This window comes from Heteronotia binoei, chromosome 9 (genome assembly GCF_032191835.1).
Source record: "Heteronotia binoei isolate CCM8104 ecotype False Entrance Well chromosome 9, APGP_CSIRO_Hbin_v1, whole genome shotgun sequence".
Classification (NCBI taxonomy): Eukaryota; Metazoa; Chordata; class Lepidosauria; order Squamata; family Gekkonidae; genus Heteronotia; species Heteronotia binoei.
This window is the reverse complement of record NC_083231.1, coordinates 55,984,085-55,999,136: the sequence shown is the minus strand read 5'-3', so window position 1 is coordinate 55,999,136 and position 15,052 is coordinate 55,984,085. Positions and strand designations below refer to the sequence as shown.

General features: G+C 41.0%; 1 protein-coding gene across 5 annotated transcripts in view; it reads left to right on the top strand.

The window, feature by feature from the left end:
- Window positions 1-662: 662 nt before the first annotated feature.
- ARFIP1 (ADP ribosylation factor interacting protein 1) overlaps window positions 663-15,052 on the top strand; it is a 71,817-nt gene continuing 57,427 nt past the window's right edge. Inside the window, exons 1-2 of one of the 5 annotated variants that reach the window (XM_060246640.1) lie at window positions 663-837; window positions 14,137-14,216. In XM_060246640.1, the coding sequence (XP_060102623.1) occupies window positions 14,139-14,216 (78 nt within the window). In that variant the 5' untranslated portion in view covers window positions 663-837; window positions 14,137-14,138. Of the gene's footprint in view, window positions 969-14,136; window positions 14,217-15,052 lie in introns of all 5 variants that reach the window. The other 4 variants (XM_060246638.1, XM_060246641.1, XM_060246642.1 and 1 more) reach the window with 4 other exon arrangements.

Here is a 15,052-nt window from a genome sequence, read left to right as displayed (position 1 = left end):
TTTGATGGTGAATTCGGGGTGAACCAATGCAATCCTTTTGAAACTTGGAGGGTGGTTTGAAGAGAGGCATTGGATGCAATGCAGCAAATTTGGTGCACCTCAAAAAGCAGCCCCCCCCCCCCCACAGAGCCCCAGATACCCGCAGATCAATTATCCATTATATAGAGTGCACAGCAGACATTTATTTCTCCCCAATCCTGCTTTCTAATGACCGTGAAGCGGCGGGGGGGCTCCAAACCGGGGGATCCCCTGCCCCCACCTGGGGATTGGCAGCCCTACCCTAACATCCGGTACCATTGGAGTCAGGATCCTAGCGTAAAATGGGGACGCGAACGCCCCTTTACACTCATTTCTCTATCTTGTACTGTTCTCGTTCTTTGCTTTTATTGACCAACAACTCCTTATTGGAATCCGGGGGAACCACTAGGTCCGAACCTTCATTCTGTAGATGGGACAAACTGGAGAGACGCTGGGTCACCCAGGCTGGGTATTATTTCCGCGGCTACCGCTATGGGCAAGCAACACGAAATATTGCGGTGGGACTGGGGCCGGAAATTGTCACGATGGTTACAGTTACAGCTTTACAGAAATATTGCGGTAGACCCGGATGTCATTACCATAGTTACATGGCGACACTGCGCAGTACATGCCCTAAACCGCCTAGATCGGCCCTTTGAGGCAGCCCGGAATTCTGTTTCCGGCCAGGCAGTTCCGGTTGCTGGTAAAGTGTGGTGGGTGGAAAAGGGGGGGGGGGGGGACGTGTAAAGGCGCCGGGGACGGCGGTTTCCTCAAGGCCGTGTTTTCGCTCTGGTTTCCCGGCTTGTGAAGGCGCAGGAGGCAAGTGAGGGGCCCAGGGGCTGTTCGTGGGAGGCAGTTGCAGTCTCTAGCCTAACGGCTTTAACCGAGAGCAACGAAACCGGAGGGCGGCGGGGGTAAGCCGGTTCCGGGTCCCCTCAGGCAGGGCGTAGGTATGTATCTCTGAGGAGGACCTTAGTTTCTTCCCGCCTCCTGCATCTTCATGTTGTACGGACTCCCCTGGCAATCGGTGTCCAAGGAGGCAGGTCGGTATTTTGGCTTGCTCTTCGCTGCAGTGTTGAAGGTAGTACGGCCAACGGAAAGCCTCCTTGGGTAAGCGCATGGAAGAACTGACGTCTCTCTTCTCCGGCAGGATTTCTGCCTTTCAGCACCGTGACAGGCATCAGTTCACTGGGTGCAGCTTTTCCTGGTATAGAGATGCAGTGGTGAAGAAAGCCTCACTTCTAAGGGTTGTTCCGTGTGGGGCAGCAGTGCAAAGGCTGGGAACCCTGCCAAGGAGACAAAAGGCCAGCCCTCGGTGCACACCCGGTTCATAGTCTATCTTGAGGCGGCCAGGTGAGGCAGTGACAGGTGTTGAATTGGTGGGAGGAGGAAGGAAATGTTCCGCTCGGTAAAGCAGTCTGAATCAACTCCAAAGGCAACACCCTTTTTCTTCCCTTTTCCATTTTTCTTTAATTTCCCTCCCCCCTTCCTTTAGTTTTCTTGGTGCTGTAAACTTGTGATTTGGATTTTGAAAGAGGAGGTGACATTTTGCTTTGCTCAACACTTGTTTCCTGAACAGACATCCTTGTTCTTCTTTCCTGATTCCCAAACGCTAACTATTTGCCTGTATCTGAATGTAACTGTTTAACTGATACTCTTTCTTTTCTACAAAGATATTTTCCTTCATCCATTGCCAAATTAAACTGGTGTTTCAGCAATTTGTGGTATTTCAACCTTGCTATATCATGAAGAAAGTTAACATCAAACCTTTTCTTATGTTAACAGTTCTGTAACTTTTACATGCATTGTCAGTCTAGTTGATTTCCAATTTGGAGGGGTGGGATGTGGCTTAGTGCTGGAGCGTCTGCTTTGCATGTGGAAGGTCCCAGGTTCAGTTCCCAGCTAAAGGATCTGGTAGGAGATGATGTGAAAGATCTCTGCCTGATGAAACCCTGGAGAGCAACTCTCCCAGTCTGAGTAGACAGTACTGACCTTGATGGACCAAGGCTCTGATTCATTGTTAGGCACCTTCATGTGGCTGCAGACTAGTTGTGTTGTTGTTGTTGTTATTTTATATCTCACCTTCCTGTTTTCATCAGGGCCACCAAGAATATTAACCAATTTAATACACATATTATAAAAACACACCTTAAAACATTAAAACCAAACAGAAACACGTGTGTCTCTTTATTTTTTTCTTGTGTCAGGGGGTTATGGCTTCTTCTGAAGCCCTTCTCAAAATAGAATGTTTCTACGTAGTTGAAAAATACACTTTGGCCTTTTTTGGCACTCAGCAGTAGAAAATGATTGGTTGTGTATAAATAGTAGTACACTTTGCTTGGAGCCATGTGGCGGTTCTGATTTCAGTGAAGCCATTCAAAAATATTGTCTGCCCCCTGCCCAAGCTGTTAGAGTTGGATGTGAATAAAAAGGTTATCCTTCCCCAAAGGCAGCTATATTCTTTTTACAAGTTATGGTGTACCATATGTGTGTGGAGAATTGCATAATGGCATCTGTTATAGTTTATGGTGGATTCAGGTAGATAGCCATGTTGATCTGATGCAATAGAACAAAGGTTGAGCCCAGTGATACCATTAAGACCAACAAAGTTTAATTTTGGGCATAAAGCTTTTATGTGCCTGCACACTTTGGTAGATACATAGTGGCTTTTATATCTCTACTGAGCAATATGCACTCTAGATGAATAAAGACCTCATCGCATCATGCTTATTTCAAGGCATAAGGAATAGCAGTTTCCTTGTCAGTACGCTTGGCAATGTGTGCATGCAAACCACATATCCTGCCAAAATTCTATGGATGAAATAGTATTGCACTTGCATTCTTTAATAAAATAACATGTTTGATATTGGAATTTGCTTAGTATTAATATGAACTGTGTTAAACAGTATTGTGTCACTGTCTCCATAGAACTGATAGCGGCCTACACATGGATTATCTTATTTTATCCTCACATCAACCTGGTAAAATAGGTTAAGCTGAGAGATAATGACTTGCCTAAAGTAACTCAGCTGAAATGACTGAAGTTAAACCAAATCTCTTAGGTCCATGTGTCAGTCTTTGGCACTACATTAGATTTACTATAGATTAGTAAAAATAATATATTGTATTATTTTGTGTTGGACCATCACCTGAAATTTCCTATTCCCTGTAATGTATAATTGTTGAGGTCATGCAAATTGTACAACTGTAAATTGTAGTTTAATGCAGATGCTCTCTAGCTCTTGCATGTTTCCTGTTGCTGTCTAGTGATGAGCATTTTGTAAACTTACACATTTTAAACTGTAAAAATTCTTGTTAACTGTTGGTTTTGAAAAGATGTATATTACTTGGTGCCATGTTTCAATCTTTTTTGCTAGATTTCAGTAGCTTCAAAACTGAATTGGTTGTACAAATTATTTCTGTTGGTATCTTTATTTACTTACGCAGTTCTGATTCAGGGTTGTTTTTTTTCAGCATATAGAAATTTATTGGGCCATAAGAAATTTCAGTTTGTGCAGTGGCCTCTGGTTGCCTTATTCTAGGAAAAGCCATATCAACTGCATGGCCGCCAAAAGAAACAGCCTAAACGTATAGTGAAGAAGCAAGGTAATAGCAAGTGCAAAAAACCCCCACCTGAGTGTGCCTTCTGTCTTTAGCATATTTCAAGGCACGTTATTCTGAAAACACATATGAAGGAAACATTTTACTTTCTTGGGAGTTTTCAGGCCTTATATCTAATAAGGTCATTAAACTTTAGTGTTGATAGGGTTGTATCCTGTTGTCATTGTGCTAATGGAAATAGGAGGAGGGATGATTTTGTTTGTTTTCTCCTATCTCTCTGACATGCATGAAGGAAATACGTACTAGGGAGAGTGCCAGTTCCCCATATAATGCCTTTTGAGGGGAATCTCAAGAGGTTATGCGAGAAATCAGCTTCTGCTATAAGAACAATAATAAAATTATAGAGTTGGAAGGGACTTCCAGGGTCATCTAGTTCAGCCCCCTGCACAACCTCCCCCCCTCCAGTGACCCCAGTTCCATGCCAAGAAGATGACAAAAAAAAAAAGCCGTCAGGATCCCTGGTCAAACTGGCCTGGAGAAAAATTGCTGACTTACCTCAAAGTGACAATCGGCATTTTCCTGAGTGTGTAAGAGAGGGCCATGAGAACTAAGCACTGACACAGTCCTTCCTGCCCTCCTTTTCATGATGTGCCTAAATTCACAGAATCAGCATTGCAGTCAGATGGCCATATTTATTTATTTAGTTAGTTCAATTTATATACCACCCTCCCCTCCAAAAGCAGGCTCAGGCTGACTTGTTTAAAAATAACTGCTATTTAAAAAACCTCTAAAGAAGGAAAGCCCATCACCTCCTAAGAAAGCCTGTTCTACTAAGGAACCACTCCGTCAGGAAGTTCTTCCTAATGTTTAGTTGAAAACTCTGATTTAATTTCAACCCATTGCTTTTGGTCCAACCTTCTGGGGTGACAGAAAACAACTCTGCACCATCCTCTATATGACAGCCCTTCAAGTACTTGAAGATGGTGATCAAATCTTAGTTGTCTCCTTTCCTGGCTAAACATACCCAGTTCCTTCAGCCTTTTCTCCTAGGACTTGGCCTCCAAATTCCTCAGCATCTTGGTTGCATTCCTTTGGACACATTCCAGCTTGTGTATATCCTTAAACTGTGGTGCCCAAAACTGAACACAATACTCTAGATGAGGTCTAACCAGAGGAAAGCAATACCATCACTTCATGTGATCTGGACATGATACTTCTTTTGATAAAGCACAAAATTGCATTTGCCTTTTTAGCTACCACATCACACTGCTCACTCATGTTCAATGTATAGTCCACTAAGACCTCAGATCCTTTTTGCACAAACTACTGCCAAGACAAGTCTCCCCCATTAAGTCTAGGGTTATTCACCCATGCTTCTATTATTCTGCTGTGGAACCCAGCTGCTGCTTTCTCAGTACTAACAAAAAGGTACTAAGTAGCAGAAGTTCTTTCGATATAGTCTCTCCAATCTTCATAGCTGTCCAGCCACTACTGCTCTGATTGCTGATGGGATGTTAGTGTGCAGCAGCATGAGATAAACATTTGGAGCATTTGGGGTGTACATGCAAGGTCATGTGCAGATGCATTTCTTTCTGTCATTTCTATAGTAGCCTCTGGAGACTTCTTAAATGCTGATGCTGTGGGATGAACAGCTACACAGCTCATGGAACTGCACTGAGGAAGAGGAATCAAACTGGTGCCTGTCCTGGGCCAACAAAATGTCTGTTGATAGAAAAGAAAAGGGAAGATTTTGCTAGGTTTCCACACTTCCTTGCAGCCTGGGTCATGTGACTTTTGCCCATTCATGTTTCACAACTTGGAGGGAGGGATGGGTGGGAAGTAACAGTATCCACATGCACAACCCCCATAATGCTCTAAGCATCTCCACCTGTTTCTCCATGAAATAGGTTGCTAAAGCCCATGATATTCCTTCTAGGCTTTGAAGTGCATTTATTCATTTAATTGTATACCTGCTTTTCTACCAGATAACTGGGACTTGAAGCAGGTGAAAAATCAAATAAATAAAACACCAGAGAACTATGAAACATCAAATAAAAGAGGGCATAATTAACAGCAATTTAACTAACTTCTACCCTCAAAGTCCCAACAGACTGCAAGTCCCAAATCTTCTGCAATATCAGGAGGTTCCCTATCATCCCCCCCGCCCCCATTCAGCTTGCATCCCTTGTAGAATTCCAGCTGAATCAAGATCTTCCTGAGCTGTTCTGAGAGGCTATTCCAGAGGACTGCGAATGTATACCTCAAACAGCCAAATAAATGGGGTGGAACAACCAATGCTGTTTCTGTATTAAGTTTCCCCATGGGCTGATGACAAGAGACTGTCCTTCAAGCATGTGGGCCTCAGATTGTAGAGGATGTTTTAAAGTGCCAGCACCTTGAACTGGATTCAGAAATATATTCGCAGTAAGTGCAAATTAATGGGTTTACAAGAGGTTTACAAGATAATGCATGGGATGGAGAAAGTAGAGAAGTACTTTTCTCCCTTTCTCACAATACAAGAACTCGTGGGCATTCGATGAAATTGCTGAGCAGACAGGTTAAAACGGATAAAAGGAAGTACTTCTTCACCCAAAGGGTGATTAACATGTGGAATTCACTGCCACAGGGGGTGGTGGCGGCCACAAGCATAGCCACCTTCAAGAGGGGGTTAGATAAAAATATGAAGCAGAGGTCCATCAGTGGCTATTAGCCGCAGTGTGTATAGGTGTATGTATATATATAATTTTTTTTTGGCCCCTGTGTGACACAGAGTGTTGGACTGGATGGGCCATTGGCCTGATCTAACATGACTTCTCTTATGTTCTTATGGGAGTAATATACTCCATATCTTGAGCTCCATATTTTAAAAAAGAAGCTTGAAGCCCTGTTTCAGTTTCCAGTTTATCTTCAAGGTCAGTTCTATGTAAACAGTATAACAGTGGTCAAGCAATGAAGTTACTGTAGCATGGATCACTGTGTCCAGATTGCCAACCTCCAAATAGGAGAAAACCCTTTGTGCTGAAAAAAATTAGGGAAACGCATTTCTGGTTGATAGATAAGTAACCTCTCTAATAATAGAGCAAGGTCCACCAAACACCCCTTAACAGTTGAATCCCAGCTAATGTGTGGAGCAAAGTCCTTTAAGAAGGTGCTTTGTGGACATCATTGCTTTGGTTATATCAGGATTCATTCTTTTTCCCTGTCAGGTTTGCAGTCACCAGTTAATCTGAATAGAGTTAACCATGATGACAAGGGATGCAAATTGTAACATTAACCATCATTAAAACTTAAACTTTAAGGTAACTTTAGTAGCATATTTTGGATTTATTTAATTGGAGAGGTTGCAGAAGTCTAGATCAGGGGTGGCCAAACTGTGGCTCTTTCACACACATTGTGTGGCCCCTCAGCCAGCTTGGAGAAGGCATTTCTATCTTTAAATCACTTCTCCAAGCCAAGCCAGCCAGCGGCTTAGAGAATGCATTTGAAGTTCCTTCCTTCCTTCCCTTCCTCCCTGTCTTGTGGTTCTCAAACTTCTGATGTTTATTCTCTGGCTCTTACACTGAGCAAGTTTGGCTACCCTGGTCTAGATGATGAAGGCATACAGTTAGGCTTGACTAATGTAGAAAGACAGATAGCAGAGTGAATAGTTGAAGGATTTACAGTAGCCTAAAGATTTAAAGATGGGGGCTATATTTCAAATAGTCCCAGAAATATATGTGAGCAGCTCTGGCTGCATGCTCTGTTCAGAAGATCACCTTGAGAGAAATGCAAGTGACCCTTAGAACTGATGAAAAAGTGATTATATGCATGAATTGGTGTGGACGCATTGTGTACATGTCCATAGGGAAAGCAGTTTGGAATTATACTTTGACATCCTATTTTCTGTTTCTAAAGATATTTTTTAAGTCCCTGCTGTTCAACTAGAAGATAGTACATTACCTGATTTTCCCTTTTTATATTTTTATTTACTGTATTTATAGTCCACCTTTTTCAGGATTTAGTGGTGACTTCTCAGGGTTTATAAACATCTAGAAGAGGTACTCATTCTCTTTGTGAATGCAAGATAGCTACATTTAGCTCAAGGTAATGTAATCTACTTGATTCAGTTTCACCATCTTCTTTAAACTGTTTGTCTACTACTGGATGACAACCATGGGATAGAATTTCTATTAATTAAATTCCATATAAGAAAAATTTAAAACTGATTAAGTTTTTGTACCATAGATGTCATCTTCTGCAAAATGCTCTTCTTTATCTTTGCTATAGATATCTGCCTTTCTCACTGTGACTTAAGGTAGATTATTCAGGGTAGGTTCAAAAAACCAACAGGATGGGGCATCAGATAAACAGTGCAATAAGATTTAGATTGTAGAAATCTGAAACAGAACTGAAAACAAAGTATATGCATTAATATGACACATTAAGCAATACAGAAATTACACAGTAGAATCATACAGACAGCAACATCAAATGTATTGTATCTATAGTAGTGTAGTCTACAGTTAATATCCAAAATATCTTTTTGAACCATTTTTTCAGTGCTTTTTTGTGTGCTGTTGTTGCAGTTGTCTTATGGTGACCATATTGGCTGCTCAAGGTGAGAGACATCCAGAGGTGGTTTGTCATTGGCTGCCACTGTGTAGCAATTATAGACTTCCTTGGTGATCTCCCACTGAGGTACTGCATGGCTTCCAAGATCTGATGAGATTGGTCTAGCCATAATAGGCCACAACCCTATTACATGTGTAAAAATTCCCTTTTGAATGACTCAGTTCTGCATAGTTTGTGAAATACCAAAAGCGTGGGGTGCCTTCCTGACCTTATCAGAGAGACCATTCCATAAAGTGGGAGCCACAACTAAGAATGCAGATATATGGGCAGTTGTTGATTTTGCCCTTTTCTAGGGTGGCACTTGCAGATGTTTTTGAGCCAGGCTGTTGTGGCTGATCATAGTGGGATATGTGGTTCTGCACATATCAAGAACCAAGGCCATGAAGGGCTTTGTGTGTGATAGTCAGTACTTTGAATTGAATCTTGTAACTGACAGGCAATCAGTATAGTGACTGAAGAATAGGATTAATAATCATGCTTCATCTAGCTCCTGATATTAACTAAGCTGCAACATTATGTGCTAGCTAGAGTCTGTGAGTTGACTTGTGAGGTGAAATCTGTTATAGTGCGTTACAGTAGTCTAGTCTCAGTTATATTGTGGCATGGATCTAGATGGACAAAATGGCATTGTCAAGGCAGGGGGCCATCTTCCAGGCTAGACAGAGTTGGAAAAAAATGATTTTGTTATCTGAATTAAATTGTTTCCCCAGCAGTATCACTGGATCCAGTTTAACCCCTGGGTTCTTAATCAGGACATCAAGGATTAGCTTCAAATGCTGGAAGCCAAATGCTCTTTATGATCTTGGTCTTCTCAGCTTGCACTGTCTCTCTTGTCAGGGGTTAGTTTCAGTTTGTTCAGTATTAGCCATTTACCACAGCAGACAGGTAGCAATTTCAGAATATATAGAGCTGGGTGTCATTAGAATAATGATGACAGCTAGCCCCCAAATATGATTGATTTGTCCTAAGGGCTTAGTGATTTAACAAGGACAGGATGGAGGACAGAATTGCATCCTGTGGAATCACACAGGGTAAGTCTCTTGCTGATGACAACTGGTTTCCAGTGGCAACCCTTTGAGTCCAGACCATGAGGAATTATTTGAAACAGTCCAGTATGTATGTTTTGATACCTACTTCTGTCTCCAAATGCCTCAGCAAGATGGCATGGTCTGCTATATCAAAGGCTGCAATTAGATGCAGTAAGAGCAATGAAGATGGAGGTAATCAGCTAAGGCTGTCTCTGTCCCATAGCCCATCCTGAAACCACACTATAAGGTCCAGAGCAGATGAGTTATGCAGGAAAAGCTGAAGTTGGTCCACTACTGGTTTTTTGATCACTTTGTCTAGAAAGGATGGATTAGAGACCGGGAAATAATTGGCTACATTATTTTTCAGTAGGGATTTATAGACAGATAGGCTTTGAGTAGCTGTTGGAAGGTGTCCTGAGTTAGTCATTGATTTGTGATAGACACTATGGGCTTATTGATTTTATTCTTATTTATATGATTTATACCCTGCATTTTCTCCTCACAGGAGACTCAGGGTGGCTTACAACATTTAAAAAATAGAATGAATATGAATATAATACAAACAAATGCAATAAATAGTGCATAAAACTAATGAAAACATCATCCAATTACTCAGATGTGATCCTTACATGATTTTAGCAGTCAGGATGGGCAAGGATCCAAGGCACAAGTAATAGCCTTCACAGATCCCAGAATCCTGTCAAAATCTATCATAGTAACTGAAGAATAAGAATAAGAATTGCAGATTTATACCCCGCCCTTCTCTCTGAATCAGAAACTCAGAGCGATATACAATCTCCTTTATCTTCTCCCCCCACAACAGACACCCTGTGAGGTGGGTGAAGCTGAGAGGGCTCTCACAGCAGCTGCCCTTTCAAGGACAACCTCTGCCAGAGCTATGGCTGACCCAAGGCCATTCCAGCAGGTACAAGTGGAGGAGTGGGGAATCAAACCCAGTTCTCCCAGATAAGAGTCCACACACTTAACCACTACACCAAACTGTATCAAAATGGTCCATAAATAGACCAGGTGATGTAGTAGGCATTTCTTCTGACTGACCTATGTTATAACCAGTATCTAGATCAGAGTGGATTTGTGAAATTTTATCAGCAAACATTTTGCATCGCAACTAATTTCTTTACCTGAGACAATAAAGGTTCAGATTTAGGAATTAGTAGCAGTGTTCCCTCTAAGCTGAATTATCGTAAGCTAGCTCACAGATTTTTAGCCTTCAGCTCACAGGTTTTTTGCCTTAGCTCAGGAAGGATGACTCCAGAGCACAATAATTTATGCAGTAGCTCACAACTTTAATACCAGTAGCTCACAAAGTAGAATTTTTGCTCACAAGACTCTGCAGCTTAGAGGGAACATTGATCAGCAGATGTCAAACTACCTTAAACAGGTTGAATGGTTATGAACTAGCTGATGCTGCTGTCAGTGCCACTTCAGTGGGCTTTGTAACATCAGTCAGATTCAGCATCATTTTAAACATCTCCCAGCTCTCCTCAAGTCACCCAGCTGCAGTAAACCATGTGACTGGGTTCCACCCAAGGATGGGAGAGGTCAACGAGGGGCAGTCTTGATTGCTTCAAGGAACTTCATGGTGCAAGCTCCCATCGCATTCTCAGCAGACCAAGTGTTTTGGATCCTAAAATCATCCAGAGCTTTCTGGAATCTAGTAGAAGCCATGAACCTCACTGGGTGGACATTTAATTCTGCTGCCATTTCTGTTGCATGTCAGAACCCCTATTCACCCTTGCTGAGAGTAGATAGTGGTCAGACTGTGATTCAGACTGAATCGCTAACCTTCCCTCAAAGGCTCAGTGCAAGAGATTAAGTCCAAAGTGCGACTTCTTTCATGTGTTGAACCTATCATAATTTAAGAGGGGCCCAAGACAGTAAAAAAAGCTATAAAATATTGAGCTGGCCCTGGTGAAGTATCCTCTGCCTGAATGTTGAAGTCCCCCAAAACAATCGGTCTAGGTATTTCCAATACCATTCCCAAGAGCACCTCTACCAACTCAGGGTACTTCCCAGGCAACAAGGCAGCTGGAAAACAAGCCGTATGCCTTATCTATCCTAAAGAGCACTCAGTCAATCCCAGTGATTTCCAAGGCCACCTATATGGGGTTGCTGGAATAGCACATACCCAGGTGGAATTAGTTGAACAGCACACCACATCATTTTCTTCAAACCACATCTCTGTTATGCAAGCCAGGGTAGTTTTCTCTACCCACAGAGGCATGCAGTTTTGTGCGTCAAGCATCAGGTATGCATAGTATTAATGAAATAAGTGCCCTTGCATCATCAGCTCTTGGGATACTGTGGAGATGAGACAGGCAGCAAGCATCCATGCCAAATACTGACTATATTTGTAAGATCCCAACCCCATATCCACCAGCTCTAATCTGCACTGGGATAGTGCATTCATCAAACACTGTGCTTCAGGTAAAGATTGCCCCCAGCGCAACTAACCCTCCACAGCTGACATGCTGTCATCTAGTGCTGTTAGTGTTGACAAACAGGTATTGATTCTATATCAGCATGTCCTTCAGCAAATGTGAAGAGGTTTACATCTCTAGCCCAAAGCTTCTTTTAAATGTATTCAATCCTTACCTGTTAAAAACATGGAAGCACACCAAGTGGGAGTGGCTTTCATCTCAGCATCCCGTCTGAGAATAAGAAGAAACTCCAAACTCTGTGTTTGGCCAGTTGTTCCTGTCAAGGTCTGCTCTAATACAGTGTGTAGCAACCCTGTGCCATTTGTATTTTATATTGCTCCTGCTTCATCATATACTATTAGACATCTGTGATAATAGCACTATATTTAGACTTAATGGGGGTCTTTGATGTTCTCTTATTAAAGAATGCTGAAAGGTTGACTGGTAATACTTTCCCTGTCTCTCTCATGTTTCACCTATTGGAAATAGTGGGTAGATACTTGTCCCAAAGGAAGCATTTTAACCAACTAGAGCAATTATCATAGTGTGCTTTATATAGGGTAAAGAATATTGTAGCAATTTTTGGAAGTATTGTTTTTGGTGGGTGGGGGGAGAAAAACTAAAGTTTAACTAGTTTTGTATACATGTAAATTATTTTCTGAGATAAACTGGTCCCAGTGATCAATTATATTCAGGCAAATACCTTGTTTGGAGAGTTTTGAAAATTATTTGAAAGTTGAGTTGAAAGTTGACAAGACAAAAATAGATGCTTCTAGTTGTCATGCAATGTCATACAAATCAATATAGATAGGTGTAACAATCCTAATATTGCTTTGCTGTTATTAAAGAGTTGAATTCCTACTCTAAAAAAGATATAGTTTTTTTCAAATTTAATAAATAGGTGAATAATTATTTTGAAATGACTCATGAAACAATTTCTAGAGCACAGAAAACTTCCTATTTTAAATATATAGATAGTGTTGAAGGGTTCCTGCGCCCCCAGCAAGTGCTACTTTTATTAAATTGAAGTATCCTGTGATCAGGATTCATTTATATTAAAACAAAATATAAATGATAAAATACACAGCAAGCCTGGATATTTTTAAAGTGCCTAAAATTATGATGTGGGCACCTTGAAGCAGAGTCATGTGCCATCCTGAAGTCTGAAGTTGTAGTAGTATATGGTTTTGTGATTAGAGTTAACTTCTTCAGAATGTAGTTGCCATCAGAGATGCATGCCTTCAGCAGATCCTTGCATACCTTTATCCACATGTCTACTTGAGTGGCATTTTCCCAGGACTGAGCAAGAGTTCATTGACTTGCACATCATCTAATGCAGTTCCCCAACTAGACTGTACATGAAGCTGCCAAGTTAGAATTCAGATTCTGACATTCAGTCACACCAGCAGAACCTGGGAACTGGGTAACTTGAGACAGTCCATAATGGGGTGGATTGGCTATTGAGACCAATGGGAAGCACCCTTAGGGCTTTCCCCAATGGTGCCACCTAGTCCTGTGGCCATCCCACTGCAAAAAGAAGAATGAATCCTATGTTATACAGGATGGGGTCCAATGAGGTGGGGTGGCTGCCCAGCCTTAGGAGGGGGGCAGCGTGAGGTGGAGCAGCTGCCAGGCCTTGGAATGGGGGCAAGGTGAAATGGGGCAGCTGCCTGGCCTTGGGTTGGGAACAAGGTGAGGAGACACTCCCTCATTCTGGGGACACTCCCTCATTCTGGGGCCCTTTTCCAGGGCCATTTCTCCCCCACCAATCCATCCTGTATTTACTGTTTATCTTGCTTGCCAATTCTTCACCAATTAGAAATTGTATGTATCTGTTCTTGTTCTGGATCATACTTGACACATTTTAACCTGCAGATAAAATGAATGACCAGCACTTGTAAAATGTGTGTCTAGTTGTTAATTTTAAATAATCCTTTGGGAACATTTCTTTAATTACTAATTATTGATCAAATCTATTTTGTAATTCATATTGTGGAGCCTTAACTACTCTTATTGCACAGTCTTGTATTTTGTGAAAGAGCTTCAAATAGCTTGTATTGTGAGGATAATATTTGCTAAATTATAAGTATACTGAATTCGGGTATTAGAAATGGTGTGTATCTGTTCTTGTTCTGGATCATACTTGACACATTTTAATCTGCAGATAAAATGAATGACCAGCACTTGTAAAATGTGTTTCTAGTTATTAATTTTAAATAATCCTCTGGGAACATTTCTTTAATTACTAATTATTGATCAAATCTATCTTGTAATCTGTATTGTGGAGCCTTAACTACTCTTTTATTGCACAGTCTTGTATTTTGTGAAAGAGCTTCAAGTAACTTGTATTGTGAGGATAATATTTGATAAATTATAAGTACACTGAATTTGGGTACATTTGTGAAGAATCCAAAATGAATGTCCTTAAATAAGCCACTTAGAAAATTTGATTCATGCTTAACTTATTTTATTTTCAGATATGTCAGAACACATCAAGGATCCCTCAACTATCAATGAACCTCATCTGGCTCCAGAAGAAATCCAGTCTGACTCTGAGGTGATTGGTGATATGTAATTGGGGTTCTCCAAAAAACAGCCAATCCAGTAACAGACTCAGACTGGAAGACAACCTTTAAGTACTGTTTTTTTAAACCTTCCCTGCATAACAAAAAAGAAATAAAAATAATACCTTGATTAATGGAAAGCCATTTTAATTACTTGTTTACTGTAGTTTTTTAACTTGACTTTGTATTAATTACATCATAAAGGAACTCATAACATGGAGATGGTGAGGATTTCATAGCTGCCACAGCAAGTATGTAGATTCTTCTCATAGATTTTTTAAAAAGGCACAAATGACAGTTTTTCTGTTTGAGTGTATAGGTGAACCTTTTCTATCTACAGAATCCAATAATCCCCTTTGCAAAACGCTAATCTTCCAAACCAAGCCCCAGCTGAAAATTACAACCAAGAGAAGTGGCAGCTATGCACCTGAGGGGAAAGATAATTCCAACAGTCTCAGAGCCTTGCATCTGAGCCTTGCATTTTCATTTCTTACCAGTGATAGAAAGTTTCCAGAAACTTTTGTGGTCATGGGAAAAATTCTTTTTTTTTTCATTTTTGGAAGGGAAAAATGAAATATATGCAATAGTTACTTCGCTATCAAACCTAAACATATTTTGGTAATTTAATAACAGAAAAGACGTTGTGGCCCTGACCTGAATAGCCTAGGCTAGCCTGATTTCATCAGATCTTGGAAGCTAAGCAGGGTTGGCCAAGATTAGTATTTGGATGGGAGTGTGTTTGTATGAAGTACTGCTTCCAACCTATAGCAACCCTAAGAAATAATGACTTCCAAAATGTCCTAAATGAGAATCATATAGGAGAGAACAA